This window comes from Fragaria vesca, linkage group LG5 (assembly GCF_000184155.1).
Source record: "Fragaria vesca subsp. vesca linkage group LG5, FraVesHawaii_1.0, whole genome shotgun sequence".
In the NCBI taxonomy this organism is placed as follows: domain Eukaryota; kingdom Viridiplantae; phylum Streptophyta; class Magnoliopsida; order Rosales; family Rosaceae; genus Fragaria; species Fragaria vesca.
Genome location: NC_020495.1, coordinates 3,020,396 through 3,044,783, shown reverse-complemented (window position 1 = coordinate 3,044,783; position 24,388 = coordinate 3,020,396). Strand labels below are relative to the sequence as shown.

General features: G+C 37.2%; 3 protein-coding genes across 3 annotated transcripts; all 3 read right to left on the bottom strand.

The window, feature by feature from the left end:
* Positions 1-3,087: 3,087 nt before the first annotated feature.
* On the bottom strand, positions 3,088-7,067 carry LOC101301390 (1-deoxy-D-xylulose 5-phosphate reductoisomerase, chloroplastic-like). Its single transcript, XM_004298895.1, has 12 exons — positions 6,830-7,067; positions 6,357-6,535; positions 6,144-6,230; positions 5,811-5,936; positions 5,666-5,728; positions 5,426-5,575; positions 5,138-5,205; positions 4,491-4,602; positions 4,291-4,395; positions 4,061-4,182; positions 3,595-3,741; positions 3,088-3,426 (listed from the first exon to the last, which is right to left on the bottom strand). The coding sequence occupies exons 1-12, from the start codon at positions 6,915-6,917 to the stop codon at positions 3,258-3,260; spliced, it is 1,416 nt and encodes a 471-aa protein (XP_004298943.1). The 5' UTR covers positions 6,918-7,067; the 3' UTR covers positions 3,088-3,257.
* Positions 7,068-9,852: 2,785 nt separating this feature from the next.
* On the bottom strand, positions 9,853-14,061 carry LOC101301106 (peroxisomal membrane protein PEX14-like). Its single transcript, XM_004298894.1, has 14 exons — positions 13,979-14,061; positions 13,828-13,886; positions 13,292-13,518; positions 13,167-13,206; positions 12,885-13,066; positions 12,527-12,716; positions 12,288-12,377; positions 12,046-12,116; positions 11,904-11,946; positions 11,745-11,812; positions 11,595-11,639; positions 11,443-11,511; positions 10,424-10,953; positions 9,853-10,167 (listed from the first exon to the last, which is right to left on the bottom strand). Exons 2-13 carry the CDS (start codon positions 13,865-13,867, stop codon positions 10,456-10,458), a joined length of 1,563 nt encoding a protein of 520 aa, XP_004298942.1. The 5' UTR covers positions 13,868-13,886; positions 13,979-14,061; the 3' UTR covers positions 9,853-10,167; positions 10,424-10,455.
* Positions 14,062-16,655: 2,594 nt separating this feature from the next.
* On the bottom strand, positions 16,656-18,065 carry LOC101294951 (trichome differentiation protein GL1-like). Its single transcript, XM_004300851.1, has 3 exons — positions 17,915-18,065; positions 17,708-17,837; positions 16,656-17,169 (listed from the first exon to the last, which is right to left on the bottom strand). Exons 1-3 carry the CDS (start codon positions 18,039-18,041, stop codon positions 16,656-16,658), a joined length of 771 nt encoding a protein of 256 aa, XP_004300899.1. The 5' UTR covers positions 18,042-18,065.
* Positions 18,066-24,388: the final 6,323 nt, after the last annotated feature.

Here is a 24,388-nt window from a genome sequence, read left to right as displayed (position 1 = left end):
TTTTATTGGAGAAAAGACTATTCAGTAGCAAGTTAGTCTCGTTTTGCTTGTATTTATACGAAACTACACAATCGTATGTTGCATCACAACTTGAATTTTCATTTTCTCAAACTAGATATGTTACATAGTTTTGACTTTGATCATCTTATTGTAAACCCACTTGGAGAAGATAAAGAAAGCTGATTACGATCAAAATATATTTTTTTAAGTTCGAGTTATTTTCAAATGATATAATTGTCAAATATTCATCATAAACAATGTTTACTTTGTCGCATTATAGGTAAACTTGATACAAACTTTACGCATTATGCATCGATTTATGTTTTTTTATTCGGTGTATTTTACCATTCAATTTATACGAAGAATCCGTGAAAATTAGCTAATTCCTGACGAGAATCTCCGTACAATAGAGACATACAAACTCCATTTCTGTGATACTTCTTCATAGGATATGTCTTCTTCTTCATTATATTCTCATAATGAAAGGAAAAACTTTAATAATACAAGAAGCAGCTAGCTCTTTGGTTAAAGTTTTGAATCGGGTCCCCTGTAACTAAAAAGCCATTACACAGAGGGAAAGAAAGCAAAAGATCATGAACTGGATGACTATGAATTCCACATTAGGATGAAAAAGCAATCAAAGTAAAATATTAGTCTTGGTCTTGAATCTTCATCACCTGCAAATTCGTACTCTTTGCTTTGCCAGAGCCAATGCCACCGCTAAAGCTAGCTGAGCTCCAATTCTCTAAAAACATCGGAAATTGTATAAAGCAGAGATTCCTTCATTTCTTTCTTCTTCTTTTTTGAAGTGAGACAATGAGAGGTTATGTCAAACAATCAAGTAGTAGCAGTACTGGATTGTTCTAATAGTTCTCCAGATTTTGCTAAACTGGGAACTTTGGAAAAGAGCCAAAAGTGAAAGAGTTGGACATCAGGAACATATATGTAAATTCATAATACAGTAATAGACATTATAAATTAGAAGATATCAATAAAAAGGTAGTGAAAAGGATTAGTGATTTAAGTAGGGTTTGGCTCATTCTGAACATAAAGAAACAAAAGAGATTATTGGTTAATGATTGGATTTAGGTGAGCTTAATCAATCAGCTCTTTTGGGCTATTAGCTTCTTCTTCACATTCTCTCATAAAGAAATGAACAAAGCAAACGACTTTGATCAGCGGAAGAACATGTATGGAGGTATCTGGTTCTGGTTCTGGGTGTGTAGGGTATTCTACTATTTTTCACATCACATCCTCTTTATATCTTTTTGCTTCTTTTGGAGAATACATGCCAAAGGCTGTAAAAAACACTCTTATCAGGTACCCATTTTGATATATTTCTTGGGTTCAGAACCAAATCCACATAGAAATTCTGAATATTTTTGTCATCTTCATTTTATATTCTAGCTAGCCTTGCTATTTCAAGCTGAAATAACTCCAGTTTTAGTGTTTTACTACATCTCCATATTTGCCTCAAGTGAAGTTTTAGGTTGGTTGGATTCTGAGTTCTTCTGACCTTCTGGTTATATGATACAAGATGTAGTCTGGCAAACATAACTGTTAATTTGTTATTTACCAAGTAACTATGTTACAACATTGTATGATTATCTTCTAAAACAGTGTCATATTATCTTCTAAAACAGTGTCATATTATCAACTCAGTAGAAGAACTCATGCATCATGTACATCATCTCAGTAGGACTCAAATTTGAAGATGGTTTCCCTTCATCCAGTGTGGGTCACTTGGATTGGTGCATTGTGTCAAATCAGTTAAGCAACTTGTAATCTTTACCTACATAATGGCTTGCAGCAAGCTTTGTTGACAAACAAAATAGAAGGGGTTGGTCCAAAGTGGTACATTGGTTGACATGCATGTATGATTGAAATGAATACTAATGTGGTAGCTGTCTCTATTTGATTGGAGATATGTATTGTATTTGTATATATATGTAGAGTGGGTAGGATTCCATAATGAAATAGATGGCCTGTCCATGTTCTCCTCACAGAGAGAACCACTTATAATTCTCACTTAAAATGGCAGACCAGCAAGGTTTATTAATTTCCATGCCCACATTATTATTATCCTCACTTATAACTTGTCCCAATCTCAATCAACACCCACAAAACTTGTAACACAAGAAGGGAGACATGTAGCTCTCAGACTCTCAAAATCTCAGAGGCTTCTGCTGCATATAATGGAAAAGCTATTGCAAAATATCGTATTTGCTTTCCTCATTTTCAGAAATAGAGCTTTCGAAAAAGTAATGGCAGAATTAGATGCTTGCAGATTAAAGATGGGATTATTTTGTACTCTGCAAGACATTACTGTCTGTTAATGATAAGTTCATATTTTTGGTAAACGGAGTTGCACAGCTACATGTATACAGATAGCCTTGTTCTGTTTGATTCTCATGCACACTGCACAGATGACCCTTTGACAGTGAGCTTGATATATGCTCGGTTTCGATCACTAAACATGTATCTGATGGCTCCATGAGGTTAGTCACTTAGTCGGAATTTTTCCGGTAATCTACCTCCTTTTTCTGAAAGAATTATGGATGTGGACAGCAAGCAAAATAGTATTGTCAAACTATGCCAATCTTCTGTGACAAGTTCTATGTCCCAGTGTTGTGTGCAAGTACAAGAAAAACAAGGGTGCAAGGCCGGCAGGAGTTGAAAAATTTACAAACCAAATTGAAAACCATGGAGAAGAGAAGAGAAGGGCGGTGAGTCTTCACTCTTCAGAACCCAAATATACTAGGGAAAGTCATAGAAGAGGCTCATATTTTGGACTTTCATTTCAATCCCAGACCAACCAGAAAGAGAAGTTTGTACCCAAAACCCAACCTTCGTCTTACAACTGAGCTTGGTTCACACCATTTATCATCTTACTTGTACATACAATGTTGCCATTGCATGCTATAGGTTTGCATCACTGCCTGAAACTCCTGGTTCAACAGAGTCCTGAATGACAATGGGCCATGCGGATAGTAATCAGCTAACGATTTGAGAACAAAGAAGCCCAGTATCAAACAAAGAGACAATTTCACTATAATTCTGATCAATTTTTTTTTTTTCATTGATTTTCTTGATTCTGTGTTTTGAAATCTACTGCCCATTATAGTTATTTTAAATGGCCGAAGTATTCATACATATACAACCCCATCTACGCCACATCTACCAGAGACTAGAACATGCTGGCCCATTCTCATTTCATAGCATAGCTACTACTTGGATCGACAAGGATGAGCTATCACTCATGCGAAGACAGGGGTTGAACTTGTAGAGTTTTGCAGATTAGCAGCATAATCTCGTGCCCACAAATCATAGTGTATGATTTCCTCAAGGGAAGGTGAGGTCACTAGTTCAGCCCTGTGCTTAGCACATGTCAGCTCAACAACCTTGAAAATGTCCAGATAACTAATTCTGCAAAAGTGGCAAAGATTTCATTAGCTGACGATTTACATGATAAATAAGGTGCATACTCGCCAAGATTTCCAAGATCATTTAGTCCAGATGATCATGATTTGATATTGAAGTTCGAGTGTAAACATGTTTTATCAACAAAAAAATAAATGAAGAAACAGCACATACTTTTCATCGATAAACATCTCCACAGCCTTTTCATTTGCTGCACTAAGAACTCCTGTCATAGTGCCACCAGCCCTTCCGGCAGAATAGGCAAGATCCATGGATGGGTATTTCACGTTGTCAGGAGCTTTAAAGGTTAGTGAACCAAGCCTGCATCAGACAAGAAGGTAGAGTTATCAATGTAGTAGGATACAGAGTTCAAAGGATATAGCAGGAAAATCAGGATAGATAAGAGCCCTACTTGGTGAGTTTAAAGAAGCAAGAGCCCTATGGAATATGATGTTTAATATAACACAACCATTCACTATAGATGTATACATAGCCATAAAGCATTGGAAACTTTGATAAGATATATATCCAGTTTTACAGTAAGAAATGTATGCTTATTCATTCAAGATTACTTGTTTCTTGTGACCACAAAAAAGGAGAGGTGCAAATATGAAAGTTAAAAAAGACATAGGTTCATTACTTGCAAAGATCAAGCCGGGGCCAGGTTACTTCAGAGCAATAGATTCTCTCCGGCCATGACATGGTGTAGAGGATTGGCAAGCGCATATCAGGCCACCCCAACTGTGCTAGAACAGATGAATCCTGGAAAGATATTCATATTCCAAATTTTTACGAGTTGGCAGTCATGTACAAACAACAGAACAGTTAGCATCTAAAAACAAAAGCAGAAGCCACAACTAAGTGCTGAACCTGTGTTTCAATCATCGAATGTATGATGGATTGTGGATGAATTACAATCTCGATATCATCATAATCAGCTCCATACAAGTAATGGGCCTCGATGACTTCTAGCCCCTGTCAAAAGTAAAACAGATAAGCAACTGCAAAGTGTTGTTTTGCTTTTTTCTTGGTGGTGCCATATGAAACAGAAATAAAAGATGATAGACAACCTTATTGAAAAGAGTAGCTGAATCAACAGTTATCTTCTTTCCCATAGTCCAGTTAGGATGTTTCAGAGCATCAGCAACTTTAACTTCTTTGAGTTTTTCAACAGGCCAATCCCTGTGAGTAACAATGAGAGATTGTCAAGATCCTGATTATATATCCCCAAACAGAGAAACGCAACAATCCCAAATTTTCTAATTAAAGAATTAAACCAAGGGAAATCAGGTTTCATTCATAATTGAAAACTATTGGTGAGAGTCCTCAATTATTAAGTAAGATGTTACAACTATAATGTAAATGCATAAGCTACTACATATATCTTATGTACAAACAGATTTAATTTTGATAATCTGATATCAACTATACAAACTGCTTTTTCTTTCCATAAAGGTGTTTACAGAGAAAGAAAACAAGTAACCTACGCAAGTTCTCTAATTTTAAGAATTGAAGTCGAACTGCACACATTAGGAAACAACGATGTTCTCAACATATGCATTAGGAAACAACGATGTTCTCACATATGCCCTACAAACTGGAGAAATGATGAATTCTGCTACTTTGAAACAATTTCCTCCTATTTTTCATAAGGATGAGATCCTTGCCGAGGTTTTCAGTTCATTTACAGATTCTAGCTTATATTATTTTTTCTCACCTGAAAGCCCCACCAGAAGCTGTCAAAATAATACGCCTAAGTGCACCCTCTGGCAAGCCTTGAATACACTGAAGAAATAAGTATTCAGCTTCTTTCGTATTCACAGGAAAGGATATCGAATGCATGAATAAAGGAATGATTAGGCAAGGACTAAAATAAGGTGTATCAAGTAATTTAACCATGCTTTGAGTAGTACCGACAAGAATTTAGCATTTTTAATAGAAACATCAACATCACAGCATAACTTATTAGATAGAGTTGGCTATCAATATGGATACATTTTTATACCTGAAAAATTGCAGAATGTTCTGAATCAGCAGGAAGAATTTTCACATTATGTTTGTGCGCAAGAGGAAGAACAAATGGGCCTCCAGCAATCAGAGTCTCCTTATTGGCTAAAGCTATGTCTTTCCCAGCTTCTATTGCCGCCACTGTAGGCTATGATTAGGAAGACAACTGGAATATTTTCAGCCTGCTAGTGTAAAAGTCAACACTGTTTTCTCAGGAAAATAAATAACAAAGAATTACCCTCAGTCCTGCACAACCAACTATTCCTGTAACTACTGTGACTGCATCTGGGTGCCGAGCAACCTGAAAAAGAAAACCATTAGCAATTTCTTGTAGAGGATAAGAATGAAATTCATTAGCAGTGGAAACCAGATGCTGAGGCCACCTCAATGACTCCTTGCTCCCCAGGAATGATCTCAGGCTTGTCTTCTAAACCAGATAGAGCCTCTTTAAGCTCATCAACTAATGATTCATTTCTAACAGCAACTAGTTTGGGTTTGAACCTCTTCACCTGTGCAATACAAAATAGGATATCAACACCATGAAAATATATGTAAGATATATCCATTCCAAACTACAGATAACTGCGTTACTAGCAGTTATGATGGATGATTATTGAGTCGGGTAAAGTTTTGCCACTCAAATTCCAAAACTGATTTGTGTTCTGGAATAAACAAAATTTTGAAGTCTAAGAAATGCTATCCATCTGATGGATTACCTGATCCACAAGAAGAGTAACATTTGAGCCAGCTGCTAGGGCCACAACTCTGAACTTATCCGGATTCTCTGCAACTATGTCCAATGTCTGCAGACACATGAGACTACGATTATAACCAACGGATGCAAATTCCCAGAATTTGTCCGGTGTCTTGCATTTTATCTTAAAACTCATCAATGATATTAAAAAGAAAGAAAGGGATCTCCTCCACACCTGGGTTCCAATAGAACCAGTAGATCCCACAATAGAGATAGGCTTTGGACCATCCCAAGTCCTCCGGCCGGGCTCCGGAAAAGCACTTCCCGGCCAAGCTGGAGGTGGTGCTTGTGCTGAACACTGAATTCTCCTTCCAATCACTGTTCCGCAATCTTTCCTCCTCAAAGCAAACCCACCTATGATCCACAAATGGGTACAACACCATCATTTCTCATTCCATATTACAAAAGCAACTAAATTTATATACCATTCAATCATATGATCACAATTCAGAGCTTCATACAAGTAAAATTCCAAGCTTTTTACATACATGCAACTTTATCATTAGAACTTTGATTACACAACAGAAGTAAAAAGACACCATCTTTTTACAAACACAGAAACCATGGAATCCCAGTGACCCAACTGAACAGTAATGTCAGCATGCACTTTTGGAAAAGCTAAAAAACAGAGAAGATAGGAAGCGAAACCTGGAAGCTTTGGTAAGTGAGTGGACTTGGTGGAATCCAAGAAAGAGATAGCTTTAATCTCAGCTGGAGACAACAGATTCAGAGCCATCCCTCCAAACTCCAAACTCAAAACTCAAAACTCAAAACCTTTTACAATCCAAAAGTCCAAAAGACCAAACAAGATTGACAAAGAGGGATGAAGAGAAGCAAATGAAACAGAACCCTTTAAGCCAATTTTTGTGTGGTCATGAACTTGTGGAGCTTTATAGTAAAATAGTGAGATGGGTTTAACAGTTTTGGCATAAAAAACAAAACATGGCAAGTGCATTAGACCGTCGAATAAGGACGACAGAGGAATCAACCATGGTCATCCTTCTCGTGGCTAATACTTGATGCTTCTATGTAACTGTCTTGTATTTTACCCCCTTAATAAAAACAAAAATTATTACCTGATATACATTTTTTTTTGGGAGAGAAATTACCTGATATACATAGGAATGGGATGGATCCCCAGATTCAATAAAAGTTGCACGACTTATATCTATATATTGACATTGAGTTTTAGACTCAATTACAAGCCACCACTGTACTAGAGCTTGATGGAGACTTCAAATCAGTTTGTAGCTTCAAATGGATGGATTGCTTACTGTTCTGATTCTGCAAACAAGAAAGTTGATTTCTAATGGATTATATCAATAGGCACTATGGCTTAGGGAAGTGTATGAGTAGGATAAGGACTTGTATATACACTCCATTTGATTTTGATTCCCTCAGAATCCTTCCAAATTTCCTTGGACTTGTTTCATTTCATTTGTATCGTGTCTGAAAAGGAAGGCTCATTTATACCAAAACAAAAGGAAAGGCTTTATATAATATGGCAATAATGGTTATTCTGAATTGCAGCAATTGAAATTCAATGGATAACAGTGTACATTACCAATACCAAACAATGTGACACAGATGATAATACCAATGTGATAGGTTTGACACGATGAGTATACCCTTTTTCTTTTCTTTTTTTGAATTAAATGATAGTTCATTTCACTAGAGATACTCACGATGAATATTCATTTGAGGCACTTGGTGCAGTTTTAACATCACTAATTTTTATTCTTTTTGCATTCAATATCAGTTGGTTTGGCTCAAAAAGTTAAGAAAAAATTTCAGTTTACCCCTTAATCTTTGGTGGCAAAATCAGTTCAGTCCTACAACTTTTTTTAAAATCAGTTCGCCCCTTCAACTTTCGTAAACACATCAGTTTTGTCTAATTTTTGAATTCCCCTTAAAATATGACTTCACCAAACTGACAAGGGGACTCATTTTTAACAAAATGTCTAAAATGCCCTCATTTTTTTGCTAAATAAATGTTTTTTTATATATTCTTTAATAATATCTTCTCAAATTGACTATTTTACCCTTCAGTTTGGTGAAAATGGATCCCCTTGTCAGTTTTGTGACATCATATTTTGAGAGGAATTCAAAAATTGGACCAAACTGATGTGTTTACGAAAGTTGAAGGGGTGAACTGATTTTAAAAAAAGTTACAAGACTGAACTGATTTTGACACAAAAAATTAGAAGAGTAAACTGAATTTAATTCAAAAGTTAAAAGAGTATCTGCTGAATAAATGTTTCGAATAGATGCCTCATCACAAGAAGTTGGCTTGATATGCATGCAACAAGAGTCCTCAGAAAACACTAAACAAGTCACAGAAGGACTGCTATTGCTAAACGACCAAACTAGATACCTTGTTTATTATACTATGGTAGTCATTATCAACCCAATAATAAGAATATAAGATGGATATAAGTGATGGGAATTGCATAAGACAAATGAACTGATTACTAGCCCAAAGCCAAGGTGGAAAATAGGATTAAATCGAAAAGACTCATGGTTTTGCTGACTTGCCAAGTTGCCTATGGTATATTTGACGCCCATACCATTTAAACTGGAATCAGATTTGCTGACCAACAGATTGTGATCAACCAATCAAAAAAGAGAGAGAGGGAGAGAAAGAGAGAGAGAAGAGAGAGGGAGAGAAAGAGAGAGAGAAAGAGAGAGATGATTGGTTGGTCTCAGCTGACCAACAAATCTGATTCCATTTATTTGATGCACATACCATTTAAACTAGAGTCCTGCTACATGCACAAAAAAGTTATACCAAAATATGATACCAAATTATATGGCGTCTTAGGTGGCATCTACCACGCCATCACTTTCAATTGAAAATTTTTAACATAATTAGTTTTTTCTTTTAAATTACCCTAAAAATGTAATAATAATAATAATAATAATAATAATAAGTAGTTTCCTTATCTAAATGAACGACTTGATGAGAATTAACCTATAATCAACCTAGCGTAGACGTCTAATCACCAAACGTATTGCAGACCAACTAATTTTCTCACCAATCTAGATTAATCATCATGTTACTGAGATTCTTCCAAACTGTAAAAATCAAACACAGCCTTCATTGAAGAAGTGGCCTGCATCGTTCAACATAGATCGAGGCATATCTAATGTAATCATTAGAAAATCCATAGTATTGTTTTGGGAAAAGATGGTAGTGATAGACATAATTTTTCTTTTGGCAATATCTGGGTATCCTTTTTTTAGTGATAAGCATACTTAGAATTTGATTGAATACGCATGATTCTTAACAAGCCCTTTGGGTACCCTTTTCATCATCGATGATTTTGCCTAGAAAATTGAAAGGCAACACAACACGTTAATTACAAGATCATAAGGTATTGACGATGAAGGAAATAAATTTAGTGATTTTTATTTTTAATTTCCTATTCAAAAGTAAACAATTTAATAAGAATGTATGCTTGGAAACTAATTAGGTTTAAGTTGATGATGTGTCATGTGCCACATCATTTGGTATAGAATTTTTGTAGAACATTTTGGTGTCTTTAGCATTTTCCTTTAAACTAATGCCAAAAGCTAGTCCTTGTTTGAGTGCCACTAATCCATTACCAAAAGCAAACGCCAGGTTAAGCATAAGTGCATAACCACTAAATAAAAGCTCACATCCACCCAAGAAGCATGAAACCACATCTGTATATAGATTAATATATCAGAAGCAGTAACACCACCAAGAAGAGCCTGCAATAGACACTTTGGAAATAAACACACGTATGCCCCTAATGCAAGACAAGAAGGGTGGGTTTGTGCACTAGTGTCCAACTCTACATTATCCCCATTTCCTCAAGTTCTGCTTTCGGCAAACTTATTATATAATGTGAACTAACAACAACTTTTGCTATCTCACTGTCTCTCAACCTCGCATGTATTTGTTGTGCAAGTCCGAGACTCCCACTCTGAATAGTTTGCAGGTTGATCGCCGACGATGGAATCTGCACCAACAATATAATGTGTCAATATAATATAGATGTCTGAGAGAGGTAGAACAAGGGCTTTGTCACAGAACTAATGTAGATTCTTTCGGCTAAACAGTATTCTCAGCAGGCCAAATTAGTTTGTCCTATAGACCCTGAAAGCCAAAACGCCTCCTAAACTTGGTGAATAAACAATAAACAGACTAGTGAGACCACAATGCTTGCACACAACATAGTTTACATGCACATTCGCTTCAACAAGTGTAATATGTACCTTAGCTGTTAAATGAAATGAAAGCCGGATTACTAATAGCTTTCTTGCTCTTCATGTATCTCTGTGGAGTTCAGATACGAATTCCCATTACTGATTTCTGCAGCACTCCCATTGTTCATATCCAACGCACCTCCAGACTCGGATATTTTTGTTACCCTCTGTAACTCATCAGTCACATCTGATGATGAATGCGCTACAAGCTGATCATTACCCAGAGATTCTCGCTGCACTGATGGTTTTGGCCGTCGGATGGCTTCAGCTGCTTCTGGCATTGCAACTGGGGGTGGCTGGGGAGGAACCCATGCACGCTGAACCGGCTGCCTAACTACTTGCGAACTAGCTGCCTTGATTTCATCTTCATTTTCTATTTCTGTGATACTGGGAGTTTTCCGCTGCCACCAAGGCACTGAACTGTCACCATTTAAATAATTGAGCCCATTATCCTGCATGCTTGAACTGAACGCTTCGCCGCTTGTTTGGGACTGATATACTTGGCTCGAGTTGTTTTGTGTCTGACCAAGCTCCCAAGGCTTACCCAAGAAAACATTAAGTTAAATCAACCAAGTGGATTATCAAAGCAAGATACTTGGCCCTAGAAACTTGATGGTTTTGTATAAGAACTTTTTTCTTTTTTCTTTTTCTTTTTTTCTATGGAAAACTCAAAGTCTTAACCTTCCAAGATCATCTCAAATAACATATACAGAATCTATGTTATCTTTTGTCCAGATAGTGAAAGATTCACTGCAACTGAGATCAAGTTGCTTCTAGAAAATCAACCATGTATTTACTAATATGGAGTGATAAAATTTTGTATCTTGCTGTAATAAATTGGGAAATCATAAGCTGGTTACCTAGTTCCAGTGAACTGTCCTCATAAATGGAGATTCACTTTCTCTATTGCTTAATTTACGTACTGCATATGACGCCATTGGTACATAAACTAAATTTCCATTTTCTTTTCCTTTTAATCAAGAGAGAGACAATAGTGGGAAAGGTGGAAAAACTGTCAAAAACAATACCTTAGCTCTAGGTGCCAAGCGAGGATTTGATGGTGGCTGATTAGGATTGGGGGGTAAATCATCTATTTCCTGTATGTGCATCCAGAATGACAAAAGATTAGCATGAAGTCACAAAAGAGCTGGTCTCCGACAGAAAGCTAGAAAGAGCTTACTCTGACATTAGGAGGTTTCTCCCCTCTTTGTACCATGGCCATGATCTGCAATTACCAATTAAAAGTACTAAGCGTCAGGCAAAAGAGCCTAGTCTGGCATTAATTTTTATAAATTATTTGACCAATGTAAACACAATGAAAACTTCTTACCTCCATATAAGACTTTGAGTGAGGTGCAGTAGATGGTTCCACAGATGCAGGAGCTGAGAAAGATTGCACTGTACAGAGATTATACAAAAGCAAGGTGGTATCAATTAACAATTGAAATAGTAAACAAGAGACAAAAAATAATTCATGGTAGAATAATACCTGAGTGCATGTCATACTCTGCCTTGCCATTCACATATTGTTGCTATGAAACAGTCAAATAGTACAACCAATTTCTCAGAAAATCTTGATGAGATATTAAAGACCAACAAGAATTATAAATTCAAGCCTACTTTCAGCTGACCTTTGACTTTGTGACTGTGAGTCGACTATCTTCATGATCAACAAGGGAGGCTCTTGAGGCCCTTGTTTCTCCTGATCATTAGGCAGAAAGACAGGTTAACTCAATCAACTTATCATCAGATTCCAGAATGCAAACAAGAAGCAAAACTTGTCATGCTTGCATACAAATGGTGATGTAACTGCCTTTTAGGCAGAAGAATCATTCATATGCACTAGTTGGATCACATGGAATGTTTCCAGTACCTTCCAATCTCCGTATGGAATTACTCATTGACTTCATTTCTTGCACTTGCACATCTAACAAACTCATGAGTTCCCCAAAGTATTTCCTCTCTGCACAAGTATGAGCCAACGTGCAGCAATCATGAAAAAGAATTACTCATCAGGTATATAATCCAAAGTGAAAATGAAAACAAATAAGACCAGTAGAAATAAGCTCAATGAAGAGAGAAATAGGTTAAGATGGAGTATCAGAATCTCACCTTCAGTCTTAGAATTCAGCATTTCCTGGCTTGCTTTTGCCACATCTGCTGCTGCAGCTGCAGCTGATTTAGCTGCCGCTGCAGCTTCTTCTGCTAAACTTGGTTTCTTGTCAGTTTCCTTTTCAACGTCATTGTCATCCTCCGATACAACTTTCCGTACCCAAGACCTCAACCTAGGAATAATAACATTCTGAAACAAGGAATATCTCATCAGACTTCAATCCACTGGAAACTGAGTGAGGAAGTCTAGGAGGATATAACCAGTAAGCATATAGAAGCAATATGACTTTAAGGAATAGCATCAGAAAGGACAGAAAGCAAGATGTGACCTTTGTGTTGAATGATTCAGGTCATATACCTTAATAAGTACAGCAGTTCCACAACCTGAAGCTGCCAGTAATCCTACACCAAGAATGGCATGAGACCAGTGGAATCTGTACCGAGCTAAGGTACCCACCGGGGCAGTGGAATTAGCAGTAGCAGTTGCTGCAGGCTGCAAATTTTGTGCCTGAACGTTTGTTGTCTTCATCTGTCCATCAGCTATAAGAAAGCATACACAAGTTACAACAACTACTTAAGCAAACAATTGATACACTCTGGTCATATCAATGATCCCACTTGAACACCAGTTATTTGTTACCTTGATTCGCAGTAGTTGCCTGTGCACTTGAAGGCGGGTCCTGCAATTTGCAGCAAACACATGTTAAGCATGTAAAAGATCAAAAGCTGATAATGTGCATAACCAATAATACACAACTAACTTACAGGCACACGTCGAAATGCTTCATCAATCTCCTCCTTCGTAAGCCCCTTCTTCTCAAGAAAAGAGCGCCTGTACATGACAGGAGATCCCCTAACTTTTGGGTGCGAAAGAAACTTGACAGCATTTTGCACCTGGTCCTCTCTCATTGGTTCCGAATGCACAAACACCGATGGGGTAGCAGTCTGCTTAGGAGGCTCAGCTGCAACATCTTGCTGAACCTCAGCAACACCTGCTATCCAAGTTCATAATCAGCATCACCATATCAAACATACACCTTATATCTAACCAAGATTCATACTTTAGATTAAACTATCACAAAAGCTGATTTCTTTCACAACCCACTAAGCTGCTTACCTCATTAGAACTATAACAACACTAAAAGAAATATTGGGTTCTATTCAATTATCACCCAAGTCCAATACCCAACATAAAAATCATATCTTTTTAATCAAAACTTGAACTTTCTGAGCAACTATATGAATTGAACTTGAAAACAAAGCAATAAGAAACCAAAACAAAATCTGACAGAAAAAGGCACCTGGGTTTTCTGGTTTGTCCTCCGAGGATTGGGAGGCCATAGTGGACTTACTCCTCTACCTGAATCCACTCAGCAAATACAAGAAACCATCAGTGAGAAGGCAAAGAAAAGCTGTATGAATATTTGGGGTGCTTACAATAGAAGTGCTTACGGAGGAGACTATGAGGTAGACTGGTAAGGTGGGCTTTTGCTCATCCCAAAGCAGATGTTCTGCTATTATAATGACTCGGCAACAAAGTAACAAAGTCTTGGGATAATGCATCCTCTCTCTTATCGGCTGCGGTGGAAGCTACACAGACATGGACCATGGGCTTCTCACTGGGTTGGGTTTTCAGGTTTAAAGAAGGAAGGCCCAGACACAGGAGCAAAAGAGTTGTGTTACTATTTGTGGGAGCATTTTTATTCTTGTTTATTTGTCTCCAAACATTCAAAGTTTATTTCATCAATTTATGCATTTTTGGATAAGTTTTAAATTGGAAAATCAGGGGAACCAATTTACGCAATAATTGGTTTTCATAGCTTTTTAGAACCCATGTTGAAGTGGCTACCACTTTGGTGACAAAGAGTTTGGATTTTTTCCAACTTTTTGGCTCACAAGCTTGGAGATGATATATGATGTGACTGATCGAGTTGGACGCAAAAGAAAAAGAAAAAAAAAAGGATGAAGAATTAACTTTTGGGATAAGGTCATAAAAATCCGAAAATATGATTAGTTTCAAAAGATGTGTGCTGTGTAAAACCCAATTTAACACATGCCCTTAAAAACACCAAAATATGATGATCTACATCCAAGGGTGATCATTTTACCATCCCGGCCATTCTATCCAATGGTGATCATATGTCCAAGCTTAAAGCTTAGAGCCACTAGCGAAGCTACTTAGAGGCCAAAGGGTGTCATGACACTCCCTTTTGGCTTGTTTATGTATTTCTTCTTTACAATTACATATAGGTTGGTTCAAATGAGTTTATGTTTGGGTTAATAAGATATAGTGGAATCCCTCATTTGTAATCTTTGGCTCCGCCACGTACTGTTTAAGGACGACAATCTTTGCTGCCCTCTATTTTTTTCACCTAGCCTTTCCACAGTCCTGCGTGCTAAATTACCCTAAACGGCTAAACCTGCATCAATACAGTCCTCTCTTGACCATGGACTTGTGGTTTAAGTCGTGCAGAAAATGGGTAAGTAACTATGTAGGTAAAGCAATAGAGAAAGAATCCAGATTCTCTTTATTTATTGACAAGTTCACCTTCTTTTCTCATAATCATGAGTAAAATATCGAACTTACCAAACACGTTGCCGTTGATCTCAAACCAAGGCCAAGTGGTGCACCTTTCTCTCCGGCAATGATTTTGATTCTTGAAAGGGAATCAACATAGGAGTAGACAGCAAAAAAGTTTCTTTTTACATGATTCAGATGGACCAATTATTTATATGAGAACCAATCCAAGGACTAATTTCCAAGAGAGGGTTACCAGTTCCATGTAATGGGACTCAGTGAAAAGGTTCAAGGCATGAAGAAGGCAAACTCCCATTGTCTGCCGTCCTTCCCTTTTGCTAAGCTTTTTGGGAAGTAAGGACAGGCTTAGTTTTAAATCGATGCCTTTATCATATACTGTTCCTCATGATCCGTGGGACAGTGATCAATTTCCCCCATAGGGTGCCCCAGATTTCCTATCTTTTTATGTCTGCCTCTTTTCCCATCTCCATTTCGAGTTGATTCTAATTAAAATAACGGAGAAACAAGACCAAATTCAATAATTCGTAATAGTCTGTTGTCATATGCCACCACAAAAACCATAAGATGCATACAGAATATCCATTTAGGTTGTTTAGTTCCTATGAGGATCGAATCGGAGATCGGTCAATATATTAGTTACTTATTCCATGGTGACGTATTACATGGATGTTTTTGGTTAATTGATCGTAAATTGATCGAGCTGAGTGTTCTTCTATACAAAAACTAAAACTTCAGCACAAATTCGGATTTTTAAAAGATATATGTCGGAACAATATCAATGAAGATGTATTCGGACATTAATGTCTCTAAAGTTATGGTAAATGAACATGATCCCATTACTTTCAGCTAATTAACAACATTCATGATTGTTTCTCAACAATAAGAGACTCCAAAAGTTGTGAATTAGCTATAGCTAGGAAGACCATGCATTTCAAACTTATAAGAGAAACGATTGTACGTATATTGTTTTGCTTATTAACTGGAGTCGGGTGTGAGGTCGCTACGTACTATGGATACCAAACAAGGAAGGACCACGACACTAATTTGTGAACAAGCCTTTCAATATATATACAATATAGACAGACAGACAGACTGGGGTGACTGATTTAGCATTTATACAATTGTCTAGCTAGTTACTCATTCTCAGTCCTAGATCGATACATGTGCGAGTGAGTGATCGATCACACATATTTATATACATAAGTTTCATACATATATATATAAAGTCCATCAAATAGATTTTGATATGTGTTTGTTATTATCCGCCATTTATCATCGATTTCTTAAAATATGATTCACTCAACATTACTCATATGTATAATCATGTAATGCAGCTCGATCTGTAACTCTGTACAAGGGTACGTAGGTTCATACATAGAAATCCAACTCGTGGTTTCTAGGTTTAGGTAAACTAGTCCATTGATCGAGTTAGCTAGTGTGTATCTATTGTCAAGCAGTTTGATACGATATATTATTTATATATGGGGAAAATTATATAATTACATCGATCTGTAAACTGTTTCCGCTTATTCTTGCTTAATGAAATTAAACATGGAAATTATTAATGAATACTAATACAAAGTCGTGAAGCTAGAAGCCGATGTCCTCAAGAAACTCAAAAGAATAATCATGAAGATGGTGATGATCTAAACTAGGGTCCATAAAATAATTAGGGTTGGAGAGATTAAGGTCATCCTCATTATTATTGTATAACCAAAACGAGCCCTGGTGATCATAATCGTTATTGCTACCCATCATCATCGTCTCCCACATCCCACTGAACTCAACATCACTATCTCTGCTGATTATCATCATCTCCTGCTCATGATCATCATCACATCCATGGCCGCCCTGTGCTGCTGCTTCACCATAACCACCGCCATTCGAATCATCAGGTAGTGGCTGCTGCTGTAGCTCTGCAGTGTTGAACTTTTCTTTTGGACTTGCTTGTTGGTCTGAGGTAGTAGTACTACTGCTATGACTTCTTCTACTTCTATTCTTGGCTTTGCTTTTTACACCGAGCTTCTTACTCAAATGAGAATTCCAGTGGTTCTTTACTTGGTTGTCGGTTCTTCCCGGAACCCGTCCGGCTATCAGAGACCACCTAAAGTGAAGTAAAAAACAGCCAAAACTATCAGATCAAAGTAAGCTACAAATTACTTCTCATCATTGTGTCGGTGTGCAGTGAAAATTAACGAGGTCTGCAACTCGTCGATCATCTAGCAGTCATCCAATTCCAGCTACTACCAAATATTTATGACTAGCTTCAGATGCATGCAGTATCATCGGTACTAGTAGTAGCTATTGTTAGGTAGATAGTAATAATGGTTGAAATAATTGTAGTGGGCTAGCTCTACCAAGTTTGTTGGGATTAGACTTACTTATTCGGAACCATGCTCTTCATATTATGATGAAACTACCAACATAGATGGAATATTTAACATTAAAGAGTAGAGTAATGCAGCAGAAGATGTCTAGCTAGCTCAGGTTGCTCTATATAGAACATGTATCAGTTCAGTTAGCTGTACCCAGATCTCAACCTCTTAGGGAAAGACTGATCGAGTTAAGCAGAATAATCATAAGCATAGAAAATGAAAGCATGATAATGAACTAGTATGAAGTAGTGGTTGTAGCAGACTGGCCTGTTTCCGAGGAGGTTATGGAGGCGAATGATGAGATCGTTTTCTTCCTCAGAGAAGTCGCCGCGCTTCACGGTGGGGCTCAGATAGTTCATCCACCTCAATCTGCAGCTTTTCCCGCACCTCTTCAATCCTACATACATCACATTGCTGTAAATATATATCGGAGAACAAATGAACGTAGTTGTAGAATGATGAAGATAACTGTACCTGTAACTTTGGTGACTCGATTCCACTTGCCTTTTCCATGGACTTTGATATACTCGGTTAGAATTATGTCCTCCTCTGCTGTCCATAGACCTTTCTTATATCCATGATTCCTTCCACCATCTTCCATTACTGCTGCTAGCACCCAGTTTCCTGACTTTCCTCGCTCCTGAAGCAAAACAAAGCAAGAACCCCAAGAGTTGTAGATATAATGTACTAGTGGTAAAGCACAAAGGGATAGAAAGTGAGAGAGAATAAGGTAGAGATCGAGCTAATAACTTGTAAGGAAAAAAGTTGGGACTTGGGAGAGCTACACTTGAGTATTATTGTGGCGGTACCGGTAGATATGAAGCTGCTAGTATAAATGTTGGGACCTGAGAGAGAGAGAGAGAGAGAGAGGTAGTGTGTGAGTGTGTGAGTGTGAGTGTGTGAAAATTGTGATGGTTAGTGGGTAGCTATCTAATATCAACATCTGCTGCCATCAGCTAGCTACATTGCAATTACCGCTTCTGCTGCTTGTACGTATGTATAGTTCAATAGCATGTCATCTGATATATATTGTTATTGTGGGAATCATACAAACTAAACTACTAATGACTAAAGCGACAAATCCATGTGGATGTCAGGACGTATATATATATTTGTGATATCTATTTTCAGTTATTAATTATATATATTATGCGGTATTTAAATTATCACTCTTATATAATATTTATATAATATTTTTAGATATCGCATGTATCACGTTTTTTGTGACAGTTGATGTAACATATACACATTATTTAATGAAATAATGTGATCGATTAGACTATATGTCATATAATTAAGTTAGTTTTATATATGATTTCCGTAATTGTGGTTCATCTAGCATCACTTTTCATTGATCGAATACATATATCATGTAAAACATAGCACTACATTTTCCTTTGATATATATGGTCTAATAGCGTAGCTACATATAGGCTCCGCTGAGCTACAGCCCACCTCAAATTTTAAAAAAACATTAATTTCTACCCAAAGTTTAGTCCAAAACACTAAAATTTAGAATCTAACCCACCTCAAACTTATAAATTTAACACACATATTATTAGAATTAATGCATTTCTAACATCAATTAGTTCGCGTATATTAAAATAAAATTCTAGCTAGCCCACCATAGGATAAAATCCTAGCTTCGCTTCGCCATTGATATGGTCGCTCATATGCTTGTTGATTTGCAATGTTGTGACATACAGTTGATGTGCGACGTACAGTTGATGTGCAATACTGCAAAGTACATATAGTCACATGTGTACATTTACAATTTCACGTACGGTTCTAGTTTTCACAACTCTACAATAGAACGGAGTTCAAAACTTACTTTGAGTGTTGGACATTCCACAAACAAGGTTGAGGCCAACTGATCGAATACTTGCGGACCTCATTTCCTAATTGGCAGATGCATGAGAGTACACAACCCTGCAGTTTAATTACTCAAATCAGGTATACATATGCTGGTGCCTCGATTCCTAATGGTTAAGTATATATGACTGGTAATCAGTCATCTTCTAACTTTTTTACCTTTTCTTCTCCCCAATATAAATAGGTAGAAAATGACAACAAAGTTATTCATAAGATATAGAATCAAATCATACATATTTGAATAGAGGCCTTTCTCATTTAAATCCATTGTTAGACAATACGCGAAGATTGGAAGAGTGAAGAGAAATTGAGGATGGAGGGTTCAACAACAAAAAAAACCACCAGAGATGTGGAACAGTAAGTCATAACTCATATGTACGTAGATGTACAAAGAGAAAAGGATAGCCTATTTCATTGATATAGAGAAAGATCATGGTATAGTACATGTTGATAGCTAGCAGAGTTGTCTTGCACTCTTGCTTACCAACAACAAACAACTATTAGAGGATCATTATTTGTCTCAATTATGCAGCTTCTTTGCCCCTGTATCACCTAATGTATGGCTTAGTCCCACTTTAGTTTATCTTCTCTTATGTCAACTCGAGAGTGGGCAGGACAGTGTATGAACCTAATTAAATAGGAAATGACCCGCAGTTCTTAAAGACATTAAGACAATACTTGTGCTTCTTTTGTCCTAAAAACATTACACATCTGAAAAGAAATTAGTCAAATTACCGACACACAAACAGCAAAAACAAAAAGACCCACAACAATGGACATACGTGAAACATATTGGTCTAAAATTTAAATGACAAAAAATGACAAATATAACTATATACGTACATTGATCTAGGTTCTATATACGTACGTATACATATAGAGAGTATTCTTCTGATCAATGATTGAGGCATATATATAGTTTTGCACAATGACCTAAATCACCTAATGATGATCGAGTTGAATGCAAAAGAAAAACATAAAGAGCAACATAAAATCTTTGCAAGATTTTTTTGGTTTCGCATATATTCGTATACATGTACGTATCAGTGAAACAGTTTTCTTTTGTTTCGGTTCACTTAGGCATAAGAGGCACTCGATCTTTCTTAACGTTTTCACTTGTCATGTCCCTTCGGGACCTTGGGGGGCACCATGCACCTATAACCTATTCGATCAGTCAATTCCTAGCTCTCTTTCTGTACACGAATTTCCAGCACATGCAGGTGAACTGGATTTTTCATGCCACTGAAATTGGAAAAGAAAGAACTTCGTTCATGTTGATATACGTACGCAGAGAGATTCTCTTTCGATATCTGCAAATGGATTTCCAAAGTTTTCTTCAACGTTCTCATGAGGTCACTTATCGTTATCATCAGGGTCTGATCTTCTTGTCGTCCGTACGTACACTAGCTGGATCATTCGATTTTCTTTTCCCTCTCCCCCAAAACGCCCGTGTGGAGAGAGAGATTATATTACACTTTACACATTTATATGGCGTAGAATGTATTAGTATACTCAGGGACGAAATCATGATTATAAAATTATCTGGGCTAAACCTTTTTTTGATAAAAAATTTCAAAATGTATGAAAATAATGTTTTTGTATAATTTTTTTGTAAATAATGCTTGTGTAAATTCAAAAATGTACATATGAAAATTGAAACATTTCAGTAACGATAGATAGAGACTTGGGAGTTTTTTTCAAACATGGGAGACTCTTTTTTTTTTTTCTTTTTTTTTTCGGTTGGTGACATGTTAGATTTAGATTATATCTTTTTACTAAAAAGATATGTGGAGGTGCCATGTAAGAGTTAAAGAGTAGATTTGGATAGATTTTTTTTTTATTATATTCTAAACATGAATCTTGTAATTTAATGTTTTTATTATATTCCAAACATGAATCTTGTAATTTAATGTTATTACGTAAGCTGTTAGATTTCTTCAACTTTTTATATGGGCTAGTGCTCATATACATGTTTATTTTATGAAACCGTACCTTAAACTATTGTAAAGAACAAAAAAAGTCTTTGGGCTATCTTCACTATCTTCCGTCCCTGAGTATACTAAAGCGGTTCGGCTACTATACACATTTGTATGTGTATAGTAATTTAAAATTCAAGACGATCGGACGGCTCACGGCTTGATGTATGCAATACACATATGTATAGTAGAAAGTCTTATATTGAAGAACATCTATGCCATTCAGTTTCAATGTGTGAGGGTGAGAGAGTGCATATAAATCATGTACATGGTAGGGTTTCTATTTTCCAGAGGAGCTAGCTAGCTTAGGTAGAAGCTCGTGATCGTGGTCATTTTAGAACGTAGGTATAACTCTGAACAACCCATGACGTGAAGATGACTACACCATTACTAATTCTTCATCTCGTTCTAACAAATAAGAATCACATGCATGGCATGCACTGCATGCTACCAGCTGTTTTGGTACTTCATCTAGCTCGATCATCATGAAAACAAAACGACAACGATCCAATGAAGATAGTGACAGAGTCAATTAAAGCCTACGCAATCATAGTTCAAAAGATTAAGAAGGAGACAGAGTCAGATGGAGATCTAGGATGGCCGATATAGGTTCCTGTTCTGGTTGATCGAGTGCGATTGAGTAAGACTACACGAACAAGAGAAGAAAAAAAAACTGGGTTTATTTATCACTGTCGTGAGCTACGCTACGTACTAAGCAACAGTGAGAAGCTTCAAAATCTAAAGCAAACGAAGGAGACGTCTAGAATGCTCCGGAGTGTCCATGTTCCGTGTTTGTCTATTGACGGAAGTAAATTGGTAAAAACAAGATTTTATCACTTGCTTGCAAACACGTCGAAGCTAGGCGCGTCGTGCGTGGGATTATAATTTTTGCAGTTTTGATTTCTTTTTCATATAAGAGAGCCTGAGATTATGGGTTCTGTAGGCCCTGATCATGTTCTCGTCTTCAATCTTCAAACCAAACCAGTCTAGCTTCAAGCAAACCAACCCAGTCTTTAAGGAACTCATACCCAGAAAATACCAAGAACAAAATCTTCAGGGTAGAGTGATTCTCTTTTGCCTCTTCAGACCGGCACCTCTGCCTCCCTAGTCCCCATCTCCCTTTCGACCTCTAAGCCTAAACCTCAATTTACTGATGATCCAACCAACCCAATCGTCTAGAGTAGGAGGGAGAGAGCAGATGCCGAGTTCAACTCGATCTTAGGAGGAAGCAGAAGGAGAGGATGAAGAAATAAGTGGGTTTTGCTGTTGAAACAATTTTCACTTTTGGTTTCGACGATGAAGGGCAAAAAATGTGAAGAGTGGATATGGAACAAGAGATTAGAAGTTTACTTTAGACTCTTGGAGTAATCTTTATCTCTTTGGTAATTAATATCACTTTAATCAAGGAGTAATTTAATAGTGAAAAAGGCTTAGAGGAAAAGAAACAAAAGGCCTCCCACTATCGAGTTCCCCTGTCTCTGTTTTTAAAAGTGATTATAAAAATTAATAAATGAAGACTTGTAAAACCTTCTCTATTGAAGCGAAATTTGAAGCTAAATTTAGCTTAGAAAACAAGAATATTTCACACACAAAACTCTCATATTGATGAGATCTAACCACCCATGTAAAAATTTAAGGACGTTCATCTCCTGACGATAAAGCTCTCTATAGGAAAACATAAGCGTAAATAGGATTCACCGCTTCTATCAGGGACCAAATGTTACCGGAAATATGTGATTTTTCAACCATAACCGTATTTCACCGTATCTATCACATCATATTTCACAAGATTTTTGAAAATATTGTTTCATATATATAGTTGGTTCACAGATATATATATTTGTATGTAACCTACTAAACAAGTTATTCCACATTAATAGGCATGTTGTGGTTCCGATGGCTAAATTTCACAAAATGAAAATTCAACCGTATGATATGATCAGTATACTTAAATACGTCTACGAAAAAAAATTCACCTGTTTTCGATAAGGTTCGGGTCTCGATCCACACGATCAAACCTAAACCAACGTCACTTATTACATGAAAACGCTCTTATCTACCCATATATGGCCTAGTTTGGTTGATTCTTCCACACACAAAACTCTCACATTGATGAGATCTAACCACCCATGTAAAAATTTAGGGACGTTCACCTCCCGACTATAAGGCTCCCCATAGAGAAGCATAAGTGTAAATACGGTTGACTGTTTCTATCGGGGACCAAATGTTACCGGAAATATGTGATTTTTTAACCATAGCCGTATTTCACCGTACCGATCACATCATATTTCACAAGATTTTTGAAAATATTGCTTCCTATATATAGTTGGTTCACAAATATGTACATTTGCATGAAACCTACTAAATAAGTTATTTCACATTAGTAGGGACGTTGTGGTTCCGATGGCTAAATTTCACAAAATGAAAATTCAACCGTATTGTCACATCCCGACCCTTATATTTTTACCTTATTTACTAGCGTGATTATAATAAGAATTTTACCGTCTCGATCATTGAGTAAATAGTTTAATTGGTCCCTAGAGGGGTTTCGGGGACGATTATGTGCGGAGGATTATTCGTATGAGGAAAATACAACGACGGTAAAAATAGTAAATTTTAGCTAGAAAAAGGTAATTTTTATTCGGGTATTATTTTTCGGGGTGTTTTTATTTTGGAAGTTTGGGTTATAAAGGGTGTGGACCGGTTTGGGGTGTGAGGCCCAAACCCTTTTTCTTTTCTCTCTCCTTCCCTCCCGATTTTTCTTCTCCTCCCACCCGATTTTCTTCTCTCTACACCCACCGGTATTCCGGCCGTCCTCCCGCCGCCGTCCGACCTCCGTTCGCCACCGGACCGGTCCCGTTCGGTCGGTCTCCCTCCCAGCAACATTTCTAGACCGGTGAGAGGAGCCCTAGCGCCGCCGTGAGAGAGCGGTGCCGCCCGAAAGCAAGGGCTGCCCCGAGCTTCCCTTCGCCGGAACTTCCTCCTCCGGCCACCAATCCGGGCAAGCTTGGTATGGTTTTGTAGCCCTTCAACCCAGCAACCTTGCCCTAAAAGGACTCACTCCCTCTTGAGCTAGGTAAGGAGAAATTTGAGGTGGAAG

Excerpts from the sequence above, each read along its gene's own strand:
- LOC101301106 (XM_004298894.1), bottom strand. The coding sequence starts at position 13,867 with ATGGCCTCCCAATCCTCGGAGGACAAACCAGAAAACCCAG. Across the intron at positions 13,067-13,166 it reads GGCAACTACTGCGAATCAAG|CTGATGGACAGATGAAGACA; the intron begins GTAACAAATAAC and ends GCTTTCTTATAG. Across the intron at positions 12,717-12,884 it reads GAACTGCTGTACTTATTAAG|AATGTTATTATTCCTAGGTT; the intron begins GTATATGACCTG and ends TCCTTGTTTCAG.
- LOC101301390 (XM_004298895.1), bottom strand. The coding sequence starts at position 6,917 with ATGGCTCTGAATCTGTTGTCTCCAGCTGAGATTAAAGCTATCTCTTTC. Across the intron at positions 6,231-6,356 it reads CTGGTTCTATTGGAACCCAG|ACATTGGACATAGTTGCAGA; the intron begins GTGTGGAGGAGA and ends ATGTGTCTGCAG. Across the intron at positions 3,742-4,060 it reads CCCCGGCTTGATCTTTGCAA|GCTTGGTTCACTAACCTTTA; the intron begins GTAATGAACCTA and ends TGTCTGATGCAG.
- LOC101294951 (XM_004300851.1), bottom strand. The coding sequence starts at position 18,041 with ATGGAAGATGGTGGAAGGAATCATGGATATAAGAAAGGTCTATGGACA. Across the intron at positions 17,838-17,914 it reads TCGAGTCACCAAAGTTACAG|GATTGAAGAGGTGCGGGAAA; the intron begins GTACAGTTATCT and ends TGATGTATGTAG. Across the intron at positions 17,170-17,707 it reads CATAACCTCCTCGGAAACAG|GTGGTCTCTGATAGCCGGAC; the intron begins GCCAGTCTGCTA and ends ACTTCACTTTAG.